Source organism: Rattus norvegicus, chromosome 6, assembly GCF_021556685.1.
Source record: "Rattus norvegicus strain SHRSP/BbbUtx chromosome 6, alternate assembly SHRSP_T2T, whole genome shotgun sequence".
Taxonomy (NCBI): Eukaryota; Metazoa; Chordata; class Mammalia; order Rodentia; family Muridae; genus Rattus; species Rattus norvegicus.
The window spans coordinates 137,570,171-137,596,806 of record NC_141539.1 but is presented as its reverse complement, the minus strand read 5'-3'; the positions used below and the strand labels follow the sequence as shown (position 1 = coordinate 137,596,806).

At 54.0% G+C, this 26,636-nt stretch overlaps 2 protein-coding genes and 1 pseudogene across 4 annotated transcripts; 1 reads left to right on the top strand and 2 right to left on the bottom strand.

Annotated features, from left to right (window-relative positions):
* The first annotated feature begins 1,812 nt into the window (after positions 1-1,812).
* On the top strand, positions 1,813-12,787 carry Tmem179 (transmembrane protein 179). The gene is given in 4 exon segments (NM_001126280.1): positions 1,813-2,228; positions 8,483-8,620; positions 9,749-9,827; positions 11,014-12,787. Coding segments are annotated over 4 exon segments (702 nt in total). The 5' UTR covers positions 1,813-1,923; the 3' UTR covers positions 11,194-12,787.
* Positions 9,307-24,351, bottom strand: C6h14orf180 (similar to human chromosome 14 open reading frame 180). 3 transcript variants are annotated; one of them, XM_087554797.1, is made up of 6 exons: positions 24,094-24,351; positions 21,886-21,974; positions 17,782-17,910; positions 15,852-15,981; positions 15,476-15,511; positions 9,307-15,030 (listed from the first exon to the last, which is right to left on the bottom strand). In XM_087554797.1, the coding sequence occupies exons 3-6, from the start codon at positions 17,890-17,892 to the stop codon at positions 14,795-14,797; spliced, it is 513 nt and encodes a 170-aa protein (XP_087410923.1). In that variant the 5' UTR covers positions 17,893-17,910; positions 21,886-21,974; positions 24,094-24,351; the 3' UTR covers positions 9,307-14,794.
* LOC148005489 (uncharacterized) lies at positions 19,747-21,623 on the bottom strand (annotated as a pseudogene).
* Positions 24,352-26,636: the final 2,285 nt, after the last annotated feature.

Here is a 26,636-nt window from a genome sequence, read left to right as displayed (position 1 = left end):
ACCTCTGGAAGAGCAGTCAGTGCTCTTAACCACTGAGCCATCTCTCCAGCCCAATATTGACTTTTAAATATGAAATGTGAGGACCGGGTATGTAGTGCACGAATTTAATAATAGCACCCAGGAAGCAGAGGCAGGTAGATCCCTATGAGTTCAAGATCAGCCTTGTCTACATAGCGAGTGTCAGGTCATCCCAGGAAAAATAAAGACACCCCCTTCTCTCTCTCTCTCTCTCTCTCTCTCTCTCTCTCTCTCTCTCTCTCTCACACACACACACACACACACACACCACACAAGAATTGTGAAGTTTTCCATAGTTTCTATAGGTTGAAATCATTTCAGTAATAAAACAGTTCCTTCATATAGATACTCAAGAGATGGCAAAGTGAATTCTCTATGTGCAGAGGCAGGTGACAAATGATTATGACTATAAACGGATATGTGACCTCCCACCGATAAACAGAGGACAAGTCACAAATCGATGAGCCATCTTTCTGTGTAGAACCAATCAGTCTGAAAGCCTTGCTCAGGAGAAGGGTCTGCAGAGTGGGTGTGTGGGTAACCTTTCATGGTATTGTCAGAGAGCGGTTTGGCCATTCCTGCCAACACCACTTCAAATGTTCATACCTCCTGAGCCAACCATTCCTCTCCTAAGACTTTCATAGAGACTCACGTGCTGCCTGCATGGCCGCGCAAACGCAGACACCGAGATGTCACACGGTAGAGCTGGAAACAGCAAATACCAAAGACGTTCCACGTTCCCCCACAGAGGGACAGCCACACGGAACGGTCATTGGTATGGCATGCTATACAACTACTAGAAAGAAGACCACAGGCCAGCTTGTGCAGACAGGGAATGATGCAAACTGCATATTGCTGGATGACCGGGTCACCTGTAGACACAGGCATGGTGTGAAGCATTTTTTTTTTTTTGTAAACTGTGTGTGCTTATGTGCAAGATGTCTGGATAGGTAGACATCAGATTGTCACAAGTGGTGATGATGTGACAGGGTGAAGGGAAGAGGAAGAATCTTGGAGTCTTTGCATTACACATATTCCTCATTGCAATTGAAAAAAAAAAACAAGCGCACATTGCTTCGGCAATAAAACAAAAGGAATTTTTAGTGCCTGCAGGAAAAAAAAAGCTGATGTAATCTATATCCAGAAGGAAGGCTCTAGGGCTTGCTCATTCTGGGAATTGGACTAACAGTTACTTGGTGTTAAGAGAAACTCGAAAAGTCATTAATTCTATTAATTAATGCACTGGCAGCTCCATCACAGCAAAGAGGTCTTAATGAGGTGCCCAGGGCAGCCATTATTTATCTCACAAACACAGACTGGAGGGCTCCACTGTGGGGTTGAGGGCATGGTTCTCGGAGCACAAACAGATCACAAGTCTGCTCCACCTAGGACTACTTAAGCCCTTCCTCCTTTCTATCCTCATGCCTACTGACTTGACTCTCTGCCTCCCTCCTCCATTCACTTTGAATACAAAGGCCTTGGCAAAGGAGTCTGAACCACAGATTGGTTTTCATCCTTTTCCTCCTTAGCCTTTAGCTGCTGGTACCCTTACTGACAGAGTCAGGTCTCCCCAAGCTGACTTAGTAATGCTCACGCCCCTGCCAGGTCCCCAAGGCACCTCTCCATCAACGTAGTCTGGCCTTATCCAGTGTAGTTCTCAGTTGGTCTACCGACCCTGCAGCGGCGGGTGCTGTCCGCGGTGCTGACCGCAGGCGCGCCCCACGCTCGGCCGGTGCGCACGCGTCTGCGCGCAACGCGAGAGACCCGCGGGCGCCGTCACTGCGCAGCCTCCCACGCTGCTCGGGCCAGGCCTGCGCGGCGCCGGAGACTCGCGGCCCGGCTCCTGGAGTGGTCGCATCTCCGACCGGTGGCCTTCTCGGCGGCTCCTCTCATCCTGGCACCACCATGGCGCTCAACAATTTCCTCTTCGCGCAGTGCGTCTGCTACTTTTTGGCCTTCTTGTTCAGCTTCGTGGTGGTGGTGCCATTGTCCGAGAATGGCCACGACTTTCGTGGTCGCTGCCTACTCTTTACCGAGGGTATGTGGCTGAGTGCCAACCTGACGATGCAGGGGCGGGAGCGCTTCACGGTGCAGGAGTGGGGCCCACCGGCTGCCTGCCGCTTCAGCCTGCTCGCCAGCCTCCTGTCACTGCTGCTGGCCGCTGCGCACGCATGGCGCACACTCTTCTTCCTCTGCAAGGGACACGAGGGGTAAGTTTAGGCCTTTCAACAGCCCAGCGCAGACAGAATCAACACTCACACGGTTCCTGGCACCCATCAGGCCCTCCTCTCCAGAGGCCATGAGTCCCTTCACCTCTCCTGCTGCAGAGGCCTGCACGTGTCAACACTCTCAGCCTCATCACTTCCAAGCAGCTGGCCCTTTGTTTACACACAGGCCCAGGGCTATGAGGCTGTCTGTCCGACTCACATGACCTCTTTCTGTTCCCAGAGTGAACATCACTCCAGGTTCCCAGTCCTGACCCCTTGGAGCACAGATGTTGCACTGTCATGGCTGTATGCCTGGGCTCTCCGGCTCAGCTAGGCCATACTCCATGGGACCTGGGACCATTTGCAGCCCTGCACCCCTTTCCTGTGGGTAGAGGACGGGACTACACTTGGGAAAGAGTGGGCAGTTTTCTATTCTTGCTGCCCCTCTTGGGAAAATATGGCAGAGGATGTCTGGAGCGCTCCTTAAGCTCTCCCCTGACACTCAGGCCTTGGCTGGAGGCATGGACAGTGTTTGTGTGTGTGTGTGTGTGTGTGTGTGTGTGTGTCTGTTTGTCTGTTTCTCTCTGTGTGTCTGTGTGTGTGTCTGTATGTATGTGCGTGTACTGTGTGTCTGTCTCTCTCTGTGTGTTTGTGTGCGTGTGTCTGTTTCTGTGTGTGTCTGTCTGTGTGTCTGTGTGTCTTTATGTGTGTGTGTACTGTCTGTCTGCCTGCCTGTCTGTCTCTTTCTCTCTCTTTCTCTCTCTCTCTGTGTGTGTGTGTGTGTGTGTGTTTGTGTGTCTACTTTGTGTTCTCTGTACTTTGTCACTTGGCTGAAGTCAGTGGAATGTGGACACCTGGTGTCCTTAGCCAGCAACAACCTAGAGCCCATCCTCTCCCTGGCTGAGGCTTCCTGGGTCCGGGAGTGACAGTGCTCCTGCAATGGAGAAGGAATTCCTATATCTAGTGCTCCCCAACCTATCTTCTACCCCATCCATGTTTTTAGTAGCTCCTCACCCCTTGCAAGGAGGTGGGTAATGAACAAGGGTCTCTGAGAATGCAAGGGTGCAGGAGGCTGGGTGAAGGGGACTCTTGCTAGTACCACAGGTGAGGGACTTGAAACAGTTAACGTTCTCACCATGCTAGAGGCCCAGAGTCCAGAATCAAAGTGTCCTTAGAGTTAGAACTAGAGGTCTTTCTTACACTTCTATTCCTGCCGACCTCAGACTCCTGTGTATTCCAGTCTCTGCCTCTATCCTTGAATAGCCTCCTGCCAGTTTCTGACCCTGCTTTTCCTGAGAGATCAGACAACCATGTTCACAGGTAGCAAGGTTAGAACTTGGATGTGGCTCTGAAGAGATACAGTTCAACTCACTGTGGTAAGGTTCCGATGGGAGTCTATTGGAAGCCAGGAATGATCCTTAGAGCCTCCAGGTGATGTGGACCAAACTCTTGGCTGAGAGGATGAAGTTCTTTCTAGGGTGAATCCATGTCAGCTGTAGGACAGAGCCTTCTCCCTCTTCAGGAGCCTTCTTTGGTTGTGCAGATGAATTTGAGAGCTCTTGTCCCTAAAGCGGGAGTCATCTCACTGAGTGCAGATTGGTGGCAGTGGTCAGTGGGAAGATAGCCTGATTTGACTCCTCTGGCTTCCTGGACTTTCCTGCAAGAGAGGTAGCCTCATGGTAGACATGGTCTAGCTAGGTAGACCCAAGGACAGCTCTCTATGTGTGGTCTGTGTATGGGGCCACCAGAGGCTGGGGCACCAGACGGGGACATGAAGAGACCCTGAGCTTACAGGTGGGAATCTTGCTTACACAGGGTAGACTGTTAGGCTGCAGACCCAGGCCATACCAGCATCGAGAGGCCTGGAGTTTCCAGCTACCCAGGGCTCCTTTGATGTGCTTGCCCTTCTGAGAAATGATTCAGGCTGACTGATGTATATACATATATAGGGCATGTCTGCTGTGGTAAACAGGCTCTGGCTGCCAAACATAGAGGTGAAGAGGGTAAGATGGCCTCCATCACATACTCAGTCAAAGCCTGTGGCAGGATTTAGCAGACTGTAGGTGACTTGACACATTGTAATACTTGGAGGAGATCTAGCATGGTCTCGAGTCCACACTAGAGGCCAGGTCTGGCACCCTGTCTTGTGGAACGACTGGGCTCTCTTATCCCATGTTTCCTTTCTTGGTGCTCCCCTGTTTCTAACTACGCATGACCTCTGCTCAGGCTTCTAGAAGCACATGGCTATGTTTAGCCTTGTCTTTTCCAGGGACATAGATTGTCCTGCTTGGCTACCAGGCAAGGGCCGTGTGACTGCCTGGCCGCTGTCCTTCACCCTGACCTCTGTATGATCCAGGTGGCAGTCAGCCAACTGTGCTGCCAGTGCTTACCAGAGCCCAGGCTGTGGGACTGGGGCACAGCTCTGCTGAGCCACCCCTGGCTGTGATACCCATCATGCCCAGGGGCATGAGGCCAGTTCGGGCACACCTGAGTCTCTGTCTGCAGGCCAAGCATGGAGCCTGGGGTGCAGGAGTCACCACACAATGACGAGGGACAGAAAAGTGTCTGGACCGTGAGGTTTGCAATTTTGTGGCTGCACAGCTGGCCCTATTCTAACTTTTCACTCATAGCTAAGAGTTGAGTCAGCTCTTCAGTTCCCCCCGGGACGGTTGGGTCTGCAGAGGCCAGCAACCGGTAAGATGCCCTTATGGAAAAGAGTGATTTCAGCACAATTGCCAGTCAGATGGCAGAGGCCAAGTGAGCAAGTGTTCGGCCATCAGAGGGAATCTCAAAGGGGCAGGGCAGGCGTTTATAGTGAGCTCATGTGGTAGACAAGGGCCTGCAAGGCCACTGGATATCCACCCTGTGGGGGATACCAGACTTGCTAGTCCTGGGACTTACAGGGCTTATCTGGTTATGTTACAGGCATTCCCTGATTGTAAGATTAGGTGCCAACCCCAGAGGTCACTGAGGTGGCTTCCAGTCAGTTGTGGGGCAAAGTGCTACCCTGTAGCCTCTCATGGACCTCGTGGTTAGTGCTGAACCCACGGGCCGTATACTGTGGCAGAGGAACCATCCCTTCCATACACAGGGTATGTCTGCCATGCTAAGCCGGCTCTGGCCGCTGAGGCATCAAGGTGCAGAGAGGCAGAGTCCAGGACAACATTGTAGAAGGGGGTATATCATTTCAGTGAATGATCCCTGACACCTCTAGTTTCCGGGACATCCTTCAGAGGGATGAGAGAGCCCGGGTGAGCCCTGTGCCTAAGGCTTCACCCAAGAGCAGCTCTTTGGGCTGGGGTTGGTTGTGAGCGTCTGTGAGAGGGACTGACTGAATAGTGAGCGCTGGTTAGCATAACCCATCTGCCTGCTCACACCTGTCGCTCAGCCTTCAAATTGCTCCCAGGGCTTCCCAGGATAGCTGTCGCCATGGAGACAGCACATCCAAGGCTGGGCACCCTGAGATGCAAGGAGAGGAAGATGGGTTAACCCTGTGTGTGCTGCGCCTTTCCACTCACTCTTCTGAGTCAGCCTGTCCTTGGAGTGTGTGTTCAGGGACAGGGGAGGGTGGCATGCCAAACCCAGGAAACAGGACCCAGGTGTGGCTCTGGGCACAAGTTCTTCAAGGGTCTGGAAGGCCCGGCATATTACATTAAAAACCAAAACCAAAACAAAAAAAAAAATCAGACAAATAAACAAATAAAAAAAAAATCCAATCAACCAAACGAAACACAGGAAAACAAAACAAAACACAATAATAAATCAAGAACTGGAGACTTCTGCCTGGTGGTGACCCAGGTTAGTGGACTTTCAGCTAGGACCAGAGTTCCCTTGTATCTCAGATCTGCTGCATCAGCCTCACTTCAGGGCGTGGGCTACAAGGACTCCCTCCTCTGAAGGGATTCTGGCCAGATGCTGCAAAGTGTTTCTGCCCCACACTACCTATCTAGAGATCTCAGAACGCTGCCCTGCCGCCCTTAGAGAAGGACAGGATGTGATGCTAGGTTGTGGCAGGTCTCACTTTGCTGTCTGCACTGTGGCCAGTGGTGGGAGGCAACTGCAGGAGGCTGTCCAGCAGAGGGAGGGACAGATGTCCCCTACAAGGGGCTCTGTCCCAAATCTTCAGTTAGCTGTCCCATGAGATAGAATTCTATACCCGGAGAGTCCTGTGCTCTTGCCTCTGCCCAAGGGAACTTGGTTGTGGCTGCCCTTGATCACCCTCTTTTCCGTGGTGGGGACAACATAGCCGGAATGGGCTCTGGGTGACTATATGTCAACTTCGTACCTGTTTACAGCTGCAGGTGAGATCAGTGAGGGGCTGGGAGGCCAGCAGGTCCTTCTCAGCCCAGGTCTCTCCTGCAACAGTATGGGTGGTCAGCGAGCACTCCAGGATACATGGGCTCCATGTTCACAAGCCGTCACCGACCTGAGTCGTCCCTGCTTTCTCAGTGATCCATGGGAGGGTCTCTTAGAACTCGACTCAGGGAGAAAGCGAGGCTCAGAGGGGCAGGTTTCATTCACAGAATTTAGCCATCCATCATGAAGGGAAGCAAAGGCTGGAGCATGGAGGCAGAGACTGGGCAAAGGCCATGGAGGAATGCCACTTACTGGCTTGCTCCCCAGGGTCTGCTCAGTCTGCTGTTTTATATAACCCAGGATCACCTGCCCAGGGGTAGAACTGTCCAGAGCAGGCTGGGCTCCCCATATCAATCCTTGATCAACAAAATGTCCCACAGTCGTCACAGGACCACAGTGTCCTTGTCACCACTCCTGGCCAGGGGACCTAGGGATCCTGTGGGGAGGATCGGAAGGGATGTGCTAGTCTGAGACAGTCCTCGGGAGAATGGGGATATGACCTTTTTCCATTTCCCTGTCCCTACCTGGAGCAAAGTGGGTCCTTGCCCTTGTCCATGCTGGAGGAGGACAGCGTCAACTCCCTTCCCCGGTCCACATAAGAGCTGAGGATATCAGGTCCTGCTCTGGTCCCTGGGTCACTCTCAGGGTAAGGACAGAGGGGAGCTAAAAGGAAAACCAGTGAAGGTGCTGGGTGGGCAGGGCCAGGACTGCCGTGAGTGCCATGTGGGGCCAGAGACAGGCTCAGGGTAAGTGGGAGGTGCACATAGCTGCTCACAGGCAGGGGAAGCATCCCAAGGCCCCTTCCCTGGGTTGTGTAGCTTCATTAGGGTACCACTCCTTGACTGCCCTTCATGCTGTGACTACCCATGTCAGCCTAATGGTCACCCAAGGCTCTGTGGCTTCATAGGCATCCCTGTGTGATCCCAGGACAGCTGGGTATCACTTGTGGCGGGTTGGGCAGAAGTGACCTGAGTTACTCTTATCTTATTTACCATGAGCATCAGGGTTACACTGTTCCTATGCCTTGTGTTCAGCTCAGGGCTGCCATGGGACCAAGAAGGCTTGGGGAATGAACGCATAGGTGAACAAGCCCACCAGCAGCGTAGGTGGCTGTTAGGTCACAGCACCCACTGTTTTGTGGCTGCTTGTTTGTTTTTAAGACCTCTCTGTCAGTTGCTCACCCTGAATCCACTTTTGTCACTACGTCAAGTGTCTGAGCACAATTGGCCTGGCCCTGGTGTTCAACCCACCCCAGGCTGGAGGTGGTCAGGGTCCTTAACTGGTTGCTCTGCTCTCTGCTAAGGACCTCCTACTGTTTGGTGACTCTGTGAGGTTTCTTACATACCCTCTTTCTCTGGGTAGGGAAGTGGGGCTGGGTTAATGTGTGACCTGGAGTCAGGCAGCCGAGGGTAAGGGAGAGGGGTCTTCTCTTGCTTGTACCCTTCTCTACATGGGCTTAGAGGGCCTGGTGCTCACACCGTGGAGTTTGGAGTTTCGACCTGTGTATTTGAGGGACCCAGATTCTAGCTGTGACATAGAGTGACTAAGAAAGTAGGTGGTCTTAGGAGAGTGTATAGTGGTCTTACTGTGAACGCTGGCTCCTAGGCTTTTGGACTCATGATCTTGGGTTCTTGACTTGGCCCCGATTCCCCACTACATCATGGTGGCAAGTTCCCAACTCCCAGTCTATGAGAGAGCAGGATGGGCTGCTCAGCGTCGGAATGTTTGCAGGGATGGCAGCAGAGGAGACAGAAGCAGCCCTTTGAGCCCCATTCAGTCCCATCAGTGCCCTAGGTGCTCACTAGAAAACCTGGTCATCTCCCATCCCTGTTTCAAGGGGAGCTGTTTGGGGACAAACTTTGGATGTCTCCCTCAGCGTCCGTCTCTTGACTCCACTGCAGCTCCTTCTTCTACGCCTTCCTGAACCTCCTGGTCAGTGCCTTTGTGGTCTTCCTAGTCTTCATTGCCAGCACCATCGTGAGTGTGGGCTTCACTATGTGGTGTGACACCATCACTGAGAAGGGCTCTGCACCTCACAGGTATGCCTTGTCCCTGCTTCATCTGCTACCTACAAGACCCTCCCCTTACCTGGGTCCCGAGATGTTTTTCTTCCTGAATCCCATTCCGAATCTTAGGCTTTGTGCACCCGTGCCCCACCCCCAACCCCCGTGCCCCACCCCCAACCCCCGTGCCCCACCCCCACGCCGGTTGCCTTGTCCTTAAGACCCGCCCACTCAACGTCAGGCACCTCATTGGTCTAGTAGCTCTACAGCATCACATATGGAAGGTCCCTGCAGGTCAAGAGGAGCCAGGTGGAACTGTGCAATTGACCGCCTGGCTCACTAGCTGGCTGCAGCTCCCTCTGAAGCTAACTCCACTGTGTAGCACTGAAATTAGTTTGTGGTTGGTGAGTGGAGACTTATGCAGGGACATTTTGCAGTGTGCCTCAGGGGCATCGCGGCCATCTCGGACTGGGAACTGAAGGACTGACTAGACAGAGCAGAGTGCCAGACAGACAGTGACAAGATGGCTGAGGCTCACCCTTGTGCTCAGGGCCAGTTGCAAAGGCCTGCAGCTCCTCTTCTTTGAAGTCTGTCTTGCTCCACCCAGTGAGAGGTCAAAGCTGACCCCCAGTGGAGCTCTTAGAGACATCTGTCCTTTTGGGGACTGCCCCCACTGTCTTAGGGTTATGATCGCTGTAATGAAACACCATGACCAAAGCAGCTTGGGGAGGAAAAAGTTTATTCAGCTTACACTTCAATATCACAGTTCACCATCATGGAAAGTCAAGACGCGAACTCAAGCAGGGCAGGAACCTGAAGGCAGGACCTGACGCAGAGGCTCCTGGAGGGATGCTGCTTGTTGGCTTGCTCTTGGTGATCTGCTGAGCCTGCTTTGGGTGGCCCCGCCCACAATGGGCTGGGCTATTTCCCACCAATCATTAATTAAGAAAATGTCTTACAGACTGTCTGCAGCCTGGCCTTATGGGAGCATTTTCTCAATTGGGGTTGTCTCCTCTCATGACTTTAGCTTGTATCAGGTTGATCTAAGACACCACTCACTGTTTAGGGGAATCCCTAGCCAGATACTCTGCTGACTTTTGATTCAGGGGCTCTGGGGCTCAGGGGCTCGCAAGTCACTAGCCACTTGGCTCCATGCTATTTTAGCTGCGAGGAGTTCCAGGAAACGGACTTGGAGCTGAACGTGGACAACTCTGCCTTCTACCATCAGTTTGCAATTGCCCAGGTAGGCGTGGTCTCAGGCGTATGGGCGTGGTCTCGGGCAAGTAGGTGGGGTCTGTCGCGGGCAGGAAGAGAATGGCTGTATTGGGGATTGGGATGAGACTTGACAGATAGAACAGACTCTGGATCCCAAGGAAACAGACTCAGATATGGTGGGGCCGTGCAGGCTATAGGAGCAGAGAAGAAATCCTAGGGCAGGTGGGAGAGTGGGGTCTCTGAGCAGGACTTGTATGGGCAGGGATTAGGGGAGGCAGGGGATAAGAGAAGGCATAGGCAGACCTGAGGAGTGAGCTCAGGAGCTAGAGAATGCAAAGTTCTGGGTGGCTGGGTCTATCCTAGGGGGATCCCAGCCTCAGGTTGCTCTACCTTGCATGTGAATTTGGGGATCTCTAGGACCCTGGGAAAGCTTTAGGATTTTCCTGTCCCCTGACTTTTCATTTGTGCCCCAAGCAGAGGTGGTGCAGGGTAGGGGCACCTAGGCAGGGCATGGACACCTGTCCCTTTCCTGTGGCTTTCACCCTCCACAACGCCCTTCCATGCTCCATGCTGGCTTGTGGAGGCCCTGGTTTGTGGAAAGCTAGGCTGAGATGATTCTTGTCACTGCTAACGCCCTTGGAAGTCCAAAAGTTATTTGCAGAGATGAGCTGAAACGGTCAAATATACCTTCACGCCAAGTTTAGCTTAAGATGCTTTAGGACTAATTTGGACTAATTAGACAGAGGCATGCGCAGTCTGAGGACCAGCACGCTCAAATGAGAATTGGTTTGATGCAGGCAGACCCGGAGTTGATTACATTGTTTCTCCTTCAGCTGTTTGGAAATGGCAGATAAAGGTCAATTTCTTCCCCTGACTAGAGGGGCTCCCTGATCTATAGGCATTCCTTAGAGCCCAGGGTCATGGTGGGAGGAGAGCTCCACCCAGTTACTGCTCCTCCTCCAGGAACCTCACCAGTTCAGGTGAGAATGGCCGAGTACCCCAAGCCTCTGCACAAAGCTGGGTTCTTGTGGGTGTAGGACGTAACTATTACCACAGGAGATGAGTCAAATGTGGGTGTGCACGGGCTCCCAGGTCCCTGCCTCCTCCTCCCGCCTTAGTGTTCCCTTCCCTGCAGAGGTAGAGCGAGGAGGTGGGTACTGAGCACACTGGGCAATGAGCCCCGCCCCCCTGACGCTGCTCTGTCTTCCGTGCAGTTTGGACTGTGGGCCTCCTGGCTGGCCTGGCTGGCGATCACCACTCTGGCTTTCCTGAAGGTTTATCACAACTACCGCCAGGAGGACCTGTTGGACAGCCTGGTTCACGAGAAGGAGCTTCTGTTGGCCAGACCAGCCTCCCGCACCTCCTTCCAGGGGGAGAAGAGTGCTGTCATCTAGGCTGACTCCCTTTCCTGAGGCCTGCATGAGGGGGGCCTGGGACCTCCAAGCCCCCCAGGCTGGCCAACACGGCTCTGCATGTGTCTCTTGGCCCCACCCACCGTGAGCAGAGAACCTGTATTTCCCTGGAGATCCTGACAGCGATGGGGGCAGAGACCCAGAGACTTGGGAGTGGCTTCTGGCTTCTAGTTCTGGCCTTAGTTAGCGTGATGCGTACTCCTTCTCTTGTGTGATCGTTCGTCCATATATATGCATGTATGTGAGCATGTGTGTGGATGGCAGTGTGACTGCAGAACAGAGGTGACAATGCCAGGTTGGCACCACCACAGGCTCCAGCACACCCAAGTCCCTGCCCCTCCCATAGGGGCTGTCTTCCCATCCTACGGCATTCAGCCGTGGTCCCCAGAAGGCAGCAGGTGGATGATCCTGGTAGGAATGTAGGACCCTGGACTGGGCTCCTCTCCCTGCTCTGAGAGGACATCTGGGGCTGCTTGGCTGTAGTGGGAGAGTTCCACCCTCCTCCCTTGGAGGCTTTCTAGGTGGCATGGTTGTCTGTATTGGAAGGGTAAAGCCCCATGGCAGGAGAGGCCCAGCCCATCTGGATCTCAGTGAGTGCATTCAGTGTTCCTGGCTTTAGCCTGAGGTTGTACTCCAATGCCGTCTCCTATTTCCAAGCAAGGTGATCCTGACCTGTGTCCAAGTCCACTTTCTACCAGTGGCTGGTGTGTTTTCAGAGGGAAGGCACTAACTTCCAATTCACTGTGAGGAGTGTGAGTGTGTGTGTGTGTGTGTGTGTGTGTGTGTGTGTGTGTGTGTGTGTGTGTGTGTGTGTATGTGTTGGGGGGCCGGTTGGGCCCTAAAAATTAAAGCAGGCAAAGATGGTCAGCGTGCAAGGGGCGCCTATCTGGGAAGGCCAGCATCAGGCTGACTGACACTCCAGGCTTCTCTGAGGGCTGACTGAACTCCCAGCAGAGGATCTGGGTGCTGGAGGAGGGTTTTGAGGTCTCCAAACTGACCTGGTCTCTTCTCCAGACGCCCAGACAAGCCCTAATCTATGGGACATTGGGACACTGTCTAGACTTGAGACTCCTCCTTTGTCTCTCCAGGATTGGCACCTACTAAGGTTGTAGCCATCTAGGACCTGAAGGAACTGGAGGCTAGATGGGGCCTCTGGGACTTAGACTCTGCCTCAGGCGTGGGTCTGCCCTTGCCCGTGCCTCTCATGGATTCTGGAGAGTTAGTCTGGGAACTGGTCCGGTTTAGAGACCTTCGGTCACCTAGACTTGTCCCCGAGATGTTGATGTTCCAGGGTCTCCTGGGGAAGGGTCTCTGGCCTAGGAGTATTGGCAGGACCTGTTGGCCGTAACCATGGGCAGGGATGTGTGTCCAAGAGAGGTTTCATGGGATGGATGGCAAGAGGCAGGCAGGAGCTGCAGAGCCGTCCCCAGGTGGCCTGCAAGATGCCTCTGTTCCTTTGCAGCTTGCTACAGGGAAGCCCTGGTTTCAGTCTTCCTGGTGAGGCTGACAGTGATGAGCCCTATACCTCCATGTGTCTGATCCTCAAGTCAAACTAAAATAAAGACAAAACATCTGAGATGCTGTGTGGATGAGGTGTCTGTGTCTTTGTTATCCAGTCGGTCTGCTCCAGGCCCCCACCTCCAGTCTCCACCCCCTACCCACTGGCTCTCAGGCTTTGGCTGTTTGTTTAGGATTTGAACAGTCTGTTTGATTCCAGGGCTCCCGGGGTGGTCCTTCATGCCTGTGCATTGTAAGGAGTTCGACTCTTGTGGCTGCCCCCCTCCACAGTTCCTACACACCCCCACTCCAGGCATAAGGATGGGGTTTGGTGACACCTCTGGGGCACGTGTATCTCTGTGTGTGTCTTTGAACATTTTTTCTAAGACAAAAACAAGGCTGGAGATGTAGCCATGGCAGACTCTGCCTAGCTGTGCTGTGTTCGCACTGTAAGAATGAAGTAAAGCAAAGGGGAACCCAGAACTAGCTGGGGCCCCTACAGAGCGAGCAGGGCACACCTTTTCTGTGGCCTTTGCAGCAAATGCTTGCTATGGAAGAGGGAAGCCTTGGCTCTCCGTTGTAAAACATGGGGTGACCAGTCCCCCTCCTGAAGGGCATCCACCCTCAGGAGCAGGGAAGGAAGAGTGGTCTGGAGGTCTGTCTGTTTCCGTATCTGGAATACAAGCCAATAAGGAGCCTGTCTTTGACCAGGGCAGGATGAGTGGGGCAGGTCCTGGGGTAGCTGGATTGGTTCAGGAAACAGTAACCATGATGATGGCCAATCCCTGTGCGTGGCTTTCCAGGCTGGTCTGTTTTAGACCACATCTGGAAGCATGGTTTCTCTCTCCACTGGGCTCTCCCCTACCGTGCCTCCAAATTTTGTAGCTGGAGACCACTGTATGGGACACTGAAGTCCAGAGAGGGGCAGGTTGCACCTCAGTGATCTGGGAATCTTGGCATGTCTTGTTGGGGAGGATGTGATCCTGGAGGCATGGTGGGTCCCCCAACTTCTCGTGAATCAAAGCTGCAAGGGACCTGTGTGCTCTGGTAGCTAGATTAACGTACTTGGACCTGGAGGGATTCCTCAACAAGTGTCTCACTCCGCTCATCTTGTAATAACCGTGAGGTTGAAGAGGCCGCAGGCATTTTAATACGGGGTCTCTGTCTGCCCACTTAAGTAGAGGGGCACCTTAGGAGGACAATCCCAAGTCTCACCATGGCTCCCAAACCTTGCATTTGTTTGTTCCAGGGTGGTGCAGGGTCCCCCTGATGGATCATCCTGGTGCCTGACTGGGCCTCCTTGCTGTGCTCAGGGCTCTCCCTCCAGGCAGGTCTAGGATGTCCCAAAGCTGTTGCCCGGTGCCTGCTTCCCTTTGCCGGTGTTTACAGAGGAAGACTCACAGGTCCCGCAGCTGGTGGGCAGGCCTGACGGCTTTGGGCTTGTGTGTGGCCCTGGAAGGTAGGACCTTGGTGCCACACTTCTGTTATGAGAGCAACTGTGTTCAGGGCTGGACTCTGTTCCCACACCACAGTGACCCCTGACGGGTCTTGGCCTGAAGTCGAGGAATTCAGAGCTGGGCTCAGAGACTAGAAACACGATTCTCACAGGCTCCAGGAACTGCAGAGGGAGGCTCCTGAGGCCCTGCCTCCTGAAGGTTGGGGCTTGCCTTCCCAAATGCGCCTCAGAGGCAGGGAATGCTCACCCTCAAAGAGCTATGCACGGTGACATCCAGGCTGTGGCTCCCAAGACAGAGGACTGGGCAGGAGCATAGGAATCCTCAGCTATGATGGTTGAATTCTTTCTCTGATTCAGTCTTAAAATCCCAAGATCCCAGCCTGTACTGACCAGACAGGAGCTGCCCAAAGCACCAAGCCAGAGTGTTCTCCTCTTTCCCCACTTAAACCTTTACAGCGGCCCCTTGGAGTACCTGGGTTTGTCAGGCTAGCAGAGCTCTGTCCTGGGGTTAGCCTTAGTGCCTGCCCGCCCCCCCCACCATGCACGATCCCCCCACAAACCACTCCAGGCCCCCAACAGCATCAACCTCCAGTGCTCTCTCCAGAGGTGGAATCACCATTCAGCCACTTGTCAGAGCTGCAGGAGGCAGTGCCAACAGGCAAGGACCGCACGCCACAAGTGTGAGGTCAGGACGAGGAGCTGAGCCCAGAGGTCCTCCAGGGCTCCTGTGACATATTTGGCCCGGCCACAGTACAGGCCCAGCACCACTCCAAGCAGAACACACAGAATCAGCCACAGGAACAAGGAGCCACCGCAGAATGCTGGCTGGAGCGGAGAGCCACCGTGAGGAGCTGCACGGCGGGGGACTGTAGGAGGGTGACAGGTCAGTCCAGCAGCCCCTCCCCCCCATTGAGGCCCTGCAAAGTGCACCCTCTGCTGGTGGGGCTGACGCGGAGGGAGGCTTGAGTTGTCTGGCTGTAGATGGTCAACTTGTAGTTGGCCATCAAGGTAATGGTCAGTTGGGGTCCTGGGGTGAGTCTCATGGGGTCCATGTGACAGGGACTCTCGTCCTCACCTGCCTGAGGAAGATGGCACCCGTTTAGGGGTGCTCCTGCCCACCCACATGTGAGGAACCCGGAGGATGGCCCTGTAGGTATGGGATCACTTCTAGGACAATCAGGGGAGCCTGAGTCAGGGTCTAGGGAGGCTGGGATTCGGGGACAGGGGTTTGCTAAGGCTGGGTCTGGGTCTGCCTTGTGGAGTGGAGGCCCAGGACCTATTGACTGACAGGGGCTCCTCCTCAGAACTCACCCTTGATGGCAGCTGTCCTGTCCTTGCGGGCAATGTCTGGGGAAGGAGATCACAGATCACAGTCAGGAAATGAGCTCTCTCACACCACCATGCAAAGGTACCAAGACAAGTCTTGCTGGTCTGACTGGGAAATGAGATCCCGGAACCTGGCCTCTCCCTAGAGGGCAGTGATGGAGAGGCCACAACCACAGTCTCCTCTGTTGGCTGCTGTCCCACTGACCGTGGCCCAACCCCATGAACCCATCTACAGGTGTACTGGGGCTCTGTCTGGGAAGACAGAATAAGGAGTAGATGGCCCCGGATTATGCCATAGTTACAAGGGCATCTGCCCACCTTCCCTACCCAGACCCTCACCAAACCCCCTCGCCCCTCTTACAGTGGACAGCCACCTCCAGGGGCTCTCGGAACCGCACGTGCCTTTGATTTCTCTGTGGCTCACCCCCAGGGCACCCACATTCTTGCCGTCTGGGTCTTAGGATAGAGGGAGGGCACTTCCTGTCATCATCCTAGGGTGGGGATGGGGAACAGATGGCTGTGAGTCCTTCCTGCTCGAGACTGGCATCCTGGACTGCGGTGTCTGCAGGCTCCTCTGGGCTTCATGCAGGGGACCTGCTGCAGAGGAGCAAAGAGGAGCAGTCATCGACCTCTCAAGTCCTACACTGCTGCTCCATGGACTGAAGCCTGCACCAGGAATGACCTTAGTACCTAGGAGACCCATGCTGTGTCACAGGCTCTGTCACCCTGAAGTCCTGGGGCTTCTGAGGGAAGTTCTCCACATGCAGAGGGATGATGACAGCCAAAGATAACCCCAGCAACTCAAGACAGCCTGTACACAACCACACCAACCGACCCCTGGGAATACTGTTCAGAGGCCACAGGGCCTAGTGGCCAGGGAACATGGACGGCAAGGACTGGGTATAGAGCTCCACAATGTGCTTGGCTGGAGACACACTTGGCCTCTGACACAGTCCCTTGGGCAGGGGTTGCCAGGCAGCGTAGACCTGGCCTTGCAGCCTCAGCGGAGGGGAAATATACCTCTCTGCTCCCCTCAACTTCTCTACATTAGCTCAGATGCCTGGCTACTCTTCAGACCCCAGTAGGGGTTTGTGATGGGGAACCTGGGACTTAGGGAAGGGTCCTCGGTTTAGGGATCGAAGTGTGTTGATTCCCTCCAGTGGGGCTCCGGGCCAAGCTAGCAACCAGAGCTGGTCGATGGCTACAGTCAACCTGCAAATTAGAGCCTATTCTGTGTGAATCTCCCCTCCCTTCACTGAGGTTGCACTTCAGGGTGACCGGCAGGTGGAGGAAGGCAGTGGGCACATGCTACATGCCCAAGGGGGTACCTTCCTACCCAGCTCCAATTACCCTGAGGCGTCAGCTTCTGTGAACTTCAAGGTCTTCATCTCCAACTTGGGACAGCGGGCTGTTGGTGGGGACAAAGCACAGGGAAGAAGCCAGGGCCATTTTTAAGTTGCCTCTGGCGGGGCACCAGACTGTGCAGAGCTTGATGAGAAGCCCCGGGGGTCTGCCCTGCTCCACCCATGGCTGCATGTGCTAGGGTTAGCCTGGTATATCATTGCCTCGTCCTTGGCTTGGCAGCAAGGTTAGGGTCATCAGAGCCTCAGTGTCATAGGTCTGGGCTCCCTCCTATTTGGAGCCCCTCTCTTGCTCCTTGAATCTCTCCCCTGTTCTGTCTTCTTGCTTACTCCTGGACTGAGCTGTTTCCAGCCTCCACGGCTGTGTCTGCATCTTTCTTATTATTGACATCTCATTCCTAAGCTACCATCTCCATAGTTACCCATGACTCCACCCCCCACCCCCTTTCTACCCAGTATCCTCCGCTGTCCCTCCAACTTCTTCAGTCTGATTGTCATATCTCTGTCCTTCCATACTGTGGCCTGGCCTGGTGCAGAACAGAGCCTGGGGGCGGGGGATTTGGCTCAGTGGTAGAGCGCTTGCCTAGGAAGCGCAAGGTCCTGGGTTCGGTCCCCAGCCCCGGAAAAAAAAAAAAAGAACAGAGCCTGGCTCCATACTTCTGTCATCCTCCTGTTACCTTGGCTGTGTTGTGCCACACCCTGTGCTTTGGCAAGACCAAACCCTTCAAAATGGGGCCACTTCCCTGCCTTGCAACCAGCCCCAGGCCATATCCTGGAGCTCCAGGGACAAGGGACAGGGGACAGGGGATAACTTAAGAACAAGGACAGGGATCCTGTCTGTCCTTCTGGCCCCTGCCTCTCTCCCCACTCCCAGAAGCAGCCCATGTCTTCAAAGTTACAGTTGCCGGCCGACTGGCCGTGTGGCCTTACCCTCTCGGTCCTGGGAGGCTGTGAGCCCCACGTGGTCCCCTCATTCTCTCTGGTTGGATGGCGTGTCCGTGGGTGGGGATTAGGGTGAGAGACTGGAGCTGCAGACCTCATCTACTGGGACATGGTCCTCTGATAAGAAAGGCGTTATTTATTGGGCAAGCCATACACGCAGAGATAAAGATAAAAGGATGAGAAAATTCCTCCCCGGAAGCCAGGCTGGCTTCCTTAGCCTGCATCTTTCTCCCAGACCTGTAGACACCAGCCTCTCTTTGTAGGACTCACAGTGCAGATAAATCCCGTACCCTGCCAGCTCCAAAGCTTACTGTCAGCAATTTCCTCTGCAGGCGTCATCTTCATAATCACCACCTTTGATGGCTGTGTAATATTCCTTTGGGCTGATGCTCTGAGATTTACAGCCACCCACCCACTCTTGTGGGCTACTCAGGAAGGTTGCAGTTTATTGCGGGAGTTTGTAGCGCTCTGAGATTGCTGATAAGGCTGCAGCAAACACTTCTGTCAGTATGATAAGCCCTCACAGCCGAGACACGGGGAGCCGATGACGGCAGGGGCTTTTCTGGAAGGTGTGTTGCCTCTAGTTGGCCTTTGTGTTGGGAAGGATGGGGCATGGTATAGCCCAATCCATTTGTCTCTGTCCTCTGTCTTTCCCTCTGTATCTCTGGTCCTATCTGACTCTGACCATCTCTGTGTAGGTGCATAACTCTTGGCCTCTGTCTCTCTGCCAGTCTCCCTGTCTGGATCTCCCTCTCTCTACACCTCATCTCCGAATCCACCTCTCTCCCCTCTTTCAGCTCCCATTTGGGTGAAGTGGTGTCTCCTTTGCCTGCAGAGCAATGGCTCTTTCCCTCCTCCACTCCCCCACACCAGTCCACAGCTTCAGCCATGCCTTGGGCCCTCCTGTACTGTTCTGGGTGCAGACCCTGATTGGAGTCTGGGCATGGGAGCCAGGTATGAGACCACCATCCTCCTTCCTATGTACAGACATAGAGGTCAGAGGGAAAGTAGGTATCCTCCAGGGCTGGTCCCCGTCCTTCCCCAGCTCGAAGGGACACTATGGGGCAAATGTCTTCCTTCTCTCACACCCAGATTCTCTCAGGTCTCTGGCCTGGAGCTCTTAGTGGGCATCACTACCCCCTTGAAATGGGGCTAAATGCTAGTTTCAAGGGACATGGCTCTGCCTCCCACAGACTTTCCACAGGCTTTACCCTTGAAGACTGAGAGGAGACCAGAGTAAGGCGCTTGCCCTGACTCCAAGGAGGACTCCCCCAAAATGACTGCTTTTGAAGGTTAACCCAGTGGCCTCTATACTGTCTTCCACAGAGGATAACAGAACAGCCAGTCTTCTGCTCAGCGGGTGTAAATACAGCAGGTGGCTGAGGCCCTGTTAACAATGTCTGCCTGGATGCATTTGCACATCTCAATTACTTCAGAAGGGAGCACCAGGTTTTATTGCAGTAGGGTAGAGAAGGGGCAGGCTACACGGAGCAGAAAGAGAAGGAAGTAGAAGGGAGGAGTGGTGGCTCCTCCTGTATTTGCTGCTCCTCCCGTATTTGCTCTAGCTCTGTGGGCCTCTGTGGCCAGGGTCTGCTGAGGGATTGTAAGACAGTATATGTAAGTGCTTTTTTTTCTTTTTCAACAGTTTTTAAACTGTCTTTATTTTATGTGTGTGAGTTTTTGCCTGTATGCATGTATGCATACCATGTGTGTGCAGGTTACCTACTGAGATCAGAAAAGGGAATCAGATCCTATGAATGGCGGTGAGCCACCACATGGGTGCTAGGAACTAACATATCTGTAAGAACAAGTCTCTTAACTACTGAGTCTTTCTAGACCTGTGTGTGTTTGTACACACATAACAGTGTGTGTGTGTGTGTATGTGTGTGTGTGTATGCACATCTGAGTGAGTGTACATACATGGGATTGTATGACATATGAGAGGACACATGTTTGTATGAGCATGTATCATGTGAGTATGGACCTGTGAAGAGCCCATGTGTGCATGTAAATGTAACTGTGTGGCTTGTGTCTGCTAGCATGTGAGAAAGTACATATGCGTGTGAGCTGTGTATGTATAGGTAGGTATGTTTGGACAAACATGGATGTTCCTGAACTGTGTGTGTGTATATTTACCTATGGTGTGTATGTGAACGTGCATGGGGTGTGTGTGAATGTGTATGTGGTATGTGTATATGGTATACATGTGTAAATGTGAGGTATATATGTGTGAATGTGAGTGTGAATGTGTGTATGTGAGTGTGTGTATGTGAGTGTGAGTGTGTGTATTGTGAGTATGTGTGAGTGTGTATGTGTGAATGTGTGTATGTGAGTGTGTATGTGTGAGTGTGTGTATGTGAGTGTGTGTATGTGTGATGTGGTATGTATGTATATATGTGTGGTGTGTATGTGTAATGTGGTGTGTATGAATGTTTGGCGTGTATGTGTGATGTGAATGTGTGTGTGAGTGTATTGTGAGTGTGTGTGGTATGTGCATATGTGAATGTGCAAGTATAAAGGTATGAACATTTGGTGTGTGTGTGGTATATATGTGTATGTGTGTGTGAGTGTGAGTGTGAGTCTGTGGTGTGTGTGAGTGTGAGCGTGTGTATGTGAGTGTGTATATGTGAGTGTGAGAGTGTGTATGTGAGTGTGAGTGTGTGTATGTGTGATGTGGTGTGTATGTATGTGTTATCTGAATGTGTGTATGAGTGTATTGTGAGTGTGTGTATGTGCGTATGTGAATGTGCAAGTGCAAATGTATGAACGTTTGGTGTGTGTGTAGTGTGTATGTGTGTGAGTGTGAGTCTGTGGGGTGTGTGTGTATGTGTGTGTGTGTGTAGGTGTGTGTGTTGTGTCTGTCTTGGATCCTTATTTCTGTGACCTCATCAAGTAGAGTGAGGTCTCTGGCTTTTATACTCCCATCAAGTGTCCAGAGAGATGCATCTGTGGCTCATGTAGTGGACACAGACAAGCCTCCTGGTGTCCTCTCCTGCTAGCCCCAGAGCAGAGGCCTTGGCCCCAATAGGGGCCCCCAGCAGGGGCTGTAACTTGAGTGTGCATTTGCTCAGAGGCTGGATCATGACAGATGAGTGATAAGGGGTGGAAAATAGTTCCAGGAGCCTGGGGCCTGTGGAGTGTCATGGCTACCCCATGCTGGTTAGGGAGGGGCTGGCCTCTACGGCTGTGCCCTCCACTCAGGGAAACAACCCAGCAGCTGTCCTCACTTGGTGTCAAGGCCCAGTTCCTCTAGTCCAGGAGCAAGCAAGGGGGCACTGGGCTCCGGGAATCCAGACCCAAGCAAAGAATACCACCAGCCAGGTGTCAGAGCCAAGCTTGGATGTTGCACTCCTTAGTCCAGACAGGTGAGCATATCAGACAGCTGGGGCACACGCTGCCAGAGAGAGGGATCTGTCCGGAAGTCAACCCTGGCAGCCTGAACTGGGGACTCCAGAGCTCTTTTTTTTTTTAATTTTTTTTATTAGATCCCAAATCTCACCAAAGCCCCAGCCGGGAGATCCTCTGGAGTTTAGCTTCTATACTGCCTGGCAGGGTCTGTCCAAAGCCCCTCTCCCCGATTCTTGAAGTTTCTGGGAGTCAACAGTGACCCCCATGCCACATCCTACTCACTAGGCTGGCTATACCTCTGAGCCTGCCAATTCCCTCCTCACGCACCTCCACGGTCTGTGATGTGTCTTGGGAAGTCTGAGGAAGGGCAGTGTGCCAAGGGCAACAGCTGGCACATAAGTAATTTCAGCCCTGCCAGCCCTGCCAGCCCCACCCAGGTAGGGTCCTTCCTCAGCTCTGGCCAGTGGCTGGCACTGCGCCATGGCTGCCCCCTCTACACCCCCTCCACTTGTTCCATGCTGGGGACCTGGAGGGACAGGGTGTCTCCACGTCTGATCAGTACTGGATTTCTTGGCTGTCTTGCTGCAAAACCACCTCTTCTAGAGACACCCTGGACACACTGAAGGTGGCCCAGGGTGCTGGAAGCCAGAGCCTCTGTGAGGCTTTCCTTACATGCACATGGTCCATGCACATGAACACATACGCTCACTCTCACACATGCTCACACACCAAGACCAGCCCCACCTGGCTCCTGTGTCCTGCGAGTGCTCGCCCACCTGCCTTGTCTTGCGATCTGCCGCCTCTTAGAGCCCCACACGGGGCAGGAACCCGAGCTGTTGAGCACAGAGCAGCTGAGAAGTTTCCATTACAGAGATGTGGGGGCAGTGGCCTCAGCAGCCTTGAAGGCTTGCAGCCTGTTGGCCTTTAGTCAGCTGGATCTATAGGGGCTGCTGGGCACACAGCCTAGTGGCCCCCATAGAGTTGAGTCTAGTCCCAGACACCTCAGCAGCTTGACCACAGGCCTCCAAGGGGTGCAGAGAAGGCAGAGGCTGCTGCGAGCTGTTGCTCTTCCCAGCTGGAAGGGAGACAGGAAACTGTGGACACTCCTCCCCTGTTCACCTCCCTGGGAGGCTGCCTGTAGGCCAGGAAGGCAGCGGGGTCCCTGGAAGGGCTGGTGTTCCTAATCCCATGTTCCAGCCAGGAATAGTCTGGAAGCCCTCCAGATACCAAACATTCTTGACTTAGGGACAGGGAGTGTTCTCAGGAAGGCTCCCAACTAGGCTTTATTCACACACACGTGGCCAGGAGCAGGAGCAGGAGCAGGAGCAGGAGCAGGAGCAGGAGCAGGAGCAGGAGCAGGAGCAGGAGCAGGAGCAGGAGCAGGAGCAGGAGCAGGAGCAGGATCAGAATCAGGAGCAGGAGCAGGAGGAGCAGGAGGAGCAGGAGCAGGAGGAGGAGCAGGAGCAGGAGCAGGAGGAGCAGAAACAGGAGCAGGAGTAGGAGTAGGAGGAGCAGGAGGAGGGGAAGGGGGAGGAGGAGCAGGAGGAGCAGGAGCAGGAGCAGGAGGAGGAGAAGGAGGAGGAGCAGAAACAGGAGCAGGAGTAGGAGCAGGAGCAGGAGGAGGAGGAGCAGGAGGAGGAGAAGGAGCAGGAGTAAGAGCAGGAGCAGGAGGAGGAGGAGCAGGAGGAAGAAGAGCAGGAGAAGGAGGAGCAGGAGGAGGAGAAGGAGCAGGAGTAAGAGCAGGAGCAGGAGGAGGAGCAGGAGGAGGAGGAGCAGAAACAGGAGCAGGAGTAGGAGCAGGAGCAGGAGGAGGAGCAGGAGGAAGAAGAGCAGGAGGAGGAGGAGCAGGAGGAGGAGGAGCAGGAGCAGAAGGAGGGGAAGGGGGAGCAGGAGCAGGAGGAGAGGAAGGAGGAGGAGGAGCAGGAGGAGCAGAAACAGGAGCAGGAGTAGGAGCAGGAGCAGGAGGAGGAGGAGGAGGAAGAGAAGAGGGAAGAGGAGCAGGAACAGTAGGAGTAGCAGGAGCAAGAGGAGGAAGAGGAGAAGCAGGAGCAGGGGAAACAGGAGTGGGAGCAGGAGAGCAGGAGCACGGGAGAGCAGGAACAGGAGCAGGAGGAGCAGGAGGAGCAGGAGGAGCAGGAGCAGGCACTGGCCTCATGCCCCACCCATACCCCCCCCCCCGGCCTTGTTCATGAGAGATGTAGGTCTGCACAGCTCAGTTGCACCTCACTCTCTTAGTGGTAGCCACACAGTGATCCTGGTGTGTTATGAGGTTAGGGGGAGCCTCGAAGTGAAGCAGGGTTGATCTAGGCCCTGAAAGCCTTAGGTGGACAGGGTGGATCTTCCTCTAAGCAGAGCCTAGACTGAGGTGAACCCAGGAGGCTGCAAGTCACTTGTCAGCTGCCAAGTACCGGGCGGATCAGCCTAGGTCTGATTGTGGCACGCTGACTCGGCCCTGTGCTGGCCCCGGAGCAGCCCCTGGTTCTGTGCTCTGTCTGCTGCAGCATCTTCTATGTGGGCATAGGCCAGCCCTCCAGCATCTAGGTTTGAACAGGTCACTCGCCTGCTCCTCCCAAAGAAGGCCTGGCTTTGGACAGGGCATGGACTTAGGGTTATTGTAGCCCTAGGCCAGGTGTAGCCTCTCAAAGCCTAGGGGCACCAGGCTGAAACTGAGCTGCTCCCCAACCCCCTATACACACACATGTCATTCTGGTTTTACCAGGAGCTGTGGTTTATCTGTGACCGTTCCCACTTCGGGAAGCCCCTCAGGCCTTGTGCGAGGGAATCACAGCCACCCTCGGGAGTGTCCATGGTGACTTGTGTCATCTCTGCTCAGACGGCCTTCATCCTGCTGCCCACCACTTGGCTCCTTGCCTTGCCCACACTTGTCACTGGATATCTTGATCCTAACAGGGAAGGTCACTCAGATCGGGTCCCCAGAGCTGGTTTACTCACCTGGCAGTCTCCTGTGTCCACAAAGGAGGAAGCAACCATGCTCTGCAGGACGGCTGTGGAGCACAGTCCAGCATGGACCTGGTGGGTTCCGGTCAGCGGCGCTCAAGAGGGAGGCCCTTCACGTCACCTGTAGGTCATGCTGCTCCCCACAGAAGTCCTTCTGAAGGGGCTGCCTACCTCTATACAGGGCACAGTTGTTGCTGGTCCGTGTTGCCTGTCGGGACCCTCATGTTGAACCACAGAGTCAGACAGATAGCCAGGGCTGAGCTATGATTGCCTCCCCTTTGACAGAGATTGCGACAACCCCGAGACAGGCCACTGGCTCCAGATTTGGGAGGTACCATTCCTCAGGGCCCCAGTGGACTGCAGGCCAGGCCTGCACATGGGTCATCTCCACAATTCCTGCCTGCCTTGGCACGATTTGTTCATACCAGGCCAGCTTCAGAGCTGCGAACCTTGTGAAGAAGCTGTACTGTGGAATCAAGGGCAGAGCAGATGTGTGAGGCTGTGGAGAGGTGGGGTGACGGCAGACAGTAGAGCTTTGAGCTGGAGATGGCTTCTAGTCTGTCCGAGGCCTCGTGCTCTCTATGGTGTCCTGCCCCGGGAGTACAGGGCCCAAGTTACAGAGGTAGGCATGCTGACTGACTCCAATAAAGCCCTGAGATGAAGACAATGATGGTCGAATTGCAATCCCCTCACCCACATCCCTGCACCTCCAGCTTGCTCTCTACCTGGAGAGATAATTTACTCCAGGGACATTGGGATTCTGGGTCCTCCGATCATTCCAGTTACTTGTCCAGGGAATCCTGGGGAGGGGAGCTAGCCTTGCTGCCTCAGGTCTGCTTATAGCTGGCTGCATTCCACTGTGAGCCATGATCCTGTCAAGGATAAGGCCCGGGCTAGGTTCAAGCAGAACCTAGCAACAACCATGGCCTCTCTTCTAAAGGCAGGAATGACCAGACTTATGCACCAGACCATCCGCCCCTGCTCTTACACTACAGTCTTACGTCATCTGAGCGACATGGACCAATAAGTCACCGGCCTCATGCAGGATAAAGATCTCGTATGGCCACAGGCAGTGAACACTGGAGAAGGGATGGTGCTGTTTTTCTTCCTGGGAGGAGGTGACCCATGGGGCAGAGACCGTGAGGCTCTGTAGTCGTAGCCTCTCTGGACACACAGTGAACATTGTGGTGACCTTTGTGTTATCAGCCCTTGGCTGTTTTCTGGTTCCTCCCACTGCTGTGTTATGCTGGCCTAGCTGCCAAGCTTTCTCCGGCCTTGTCTGGCTGGAATGCAGAGGTCCCTTCCACAGAGGCAGGACAGTGGGAAGGTCATAGGTTATGGACCACCACACACTGAGTCCCTGGGTGAGCAGCAAATAGTGATAGAGGTGCAGGGGCCTGGGCAGGAATTAACCCATCGGTCTGGGGCAGGATGAGGTGGGGAATAGGATCCTATCTGCTACAGCAGAAGGATCTCCCAAGTAGGAATTTCCAGCTGCCTCAGTCTAGCGGGTGAAGCTGGCGTCTGGCGGCCATTGCTCCCACTATGAGACACAGCCCTGGGATATTGTCAGTGAAATGCGGCATCTTCAGATCCAGTCTTGGGACTTCATTCAGAAGTGCTCTCTGGCCCACTCTTGCAGCCTATGGGGTGAAGGGTTGTGACCCTGGGCCAGGGGTCACTGACTGTACTGTCAGTTATTAGCCTCAGGTGTTCTGAAAGACTCTAAGATTGTGTGTGTGTGTGTGTGTGTGTCTGTGTGTGTGTGTGTGTTCGTGCATGTGTGCGTGCATGCATGTGCATGTGTGCATGCACGTGTGTGTATGGGGGTGTGCATGTCTGTGCACAAGAGTGTGTGAGTGCATACACATACACATGTGTATGTGTGTATGGGAATGGTGTGTGAATGTGTGTATGGGGATGTGCATGTGTGCGCACAAGAGTGTGTGAATTTGTGTGTATGTTTGTATAAGGAAGTACGCATGTGCACAAAAGCGTGTGGGCACATGCCTGTGGGCATGTGCATGTATGTGTGTGTGGGAATGTGCATGTATGTGTATAAGAGTGTGCAAGCATGTGCATGAGTGTGCGTGTGTGTGTGTGTGTGTGAGTGAAGAGTCTGTGAATAGGACTGAGCAGCAGGAAACAAGGCAGAGAGGCAATGGGTTAGGAACGGCCTTTAGGCTGCAACCACAGGACCGTGGGCAAGAAGGGATTTGACTGGTCAGCTTTTGATGGATACAGAGAAGGGCTTGGAGAGGGGTAGGTCAGGGCACAGGTGAGGCATGGTCTGGCTTGTGCCTGTAGGGCAAGCAGAGTAGGGACCCCAGAAGAAGGTAGGAGAGCTTGTGCTGAAGGCTTGGCAAATACTGAAGGGACCAGTTGAGGATGAGACGGGGTGCTGGTGGCTGCAAGGCATTTACGGGCTAGGAGTTTGAGCAGGCGGGCCAGGCTGTTTCCTACTGCTGCTAGTATGAGTGCTGCTGACCGGGTTAGTCCCTCCCTTACTTCAGAATTGAGTCACGGATTGAGAGGAA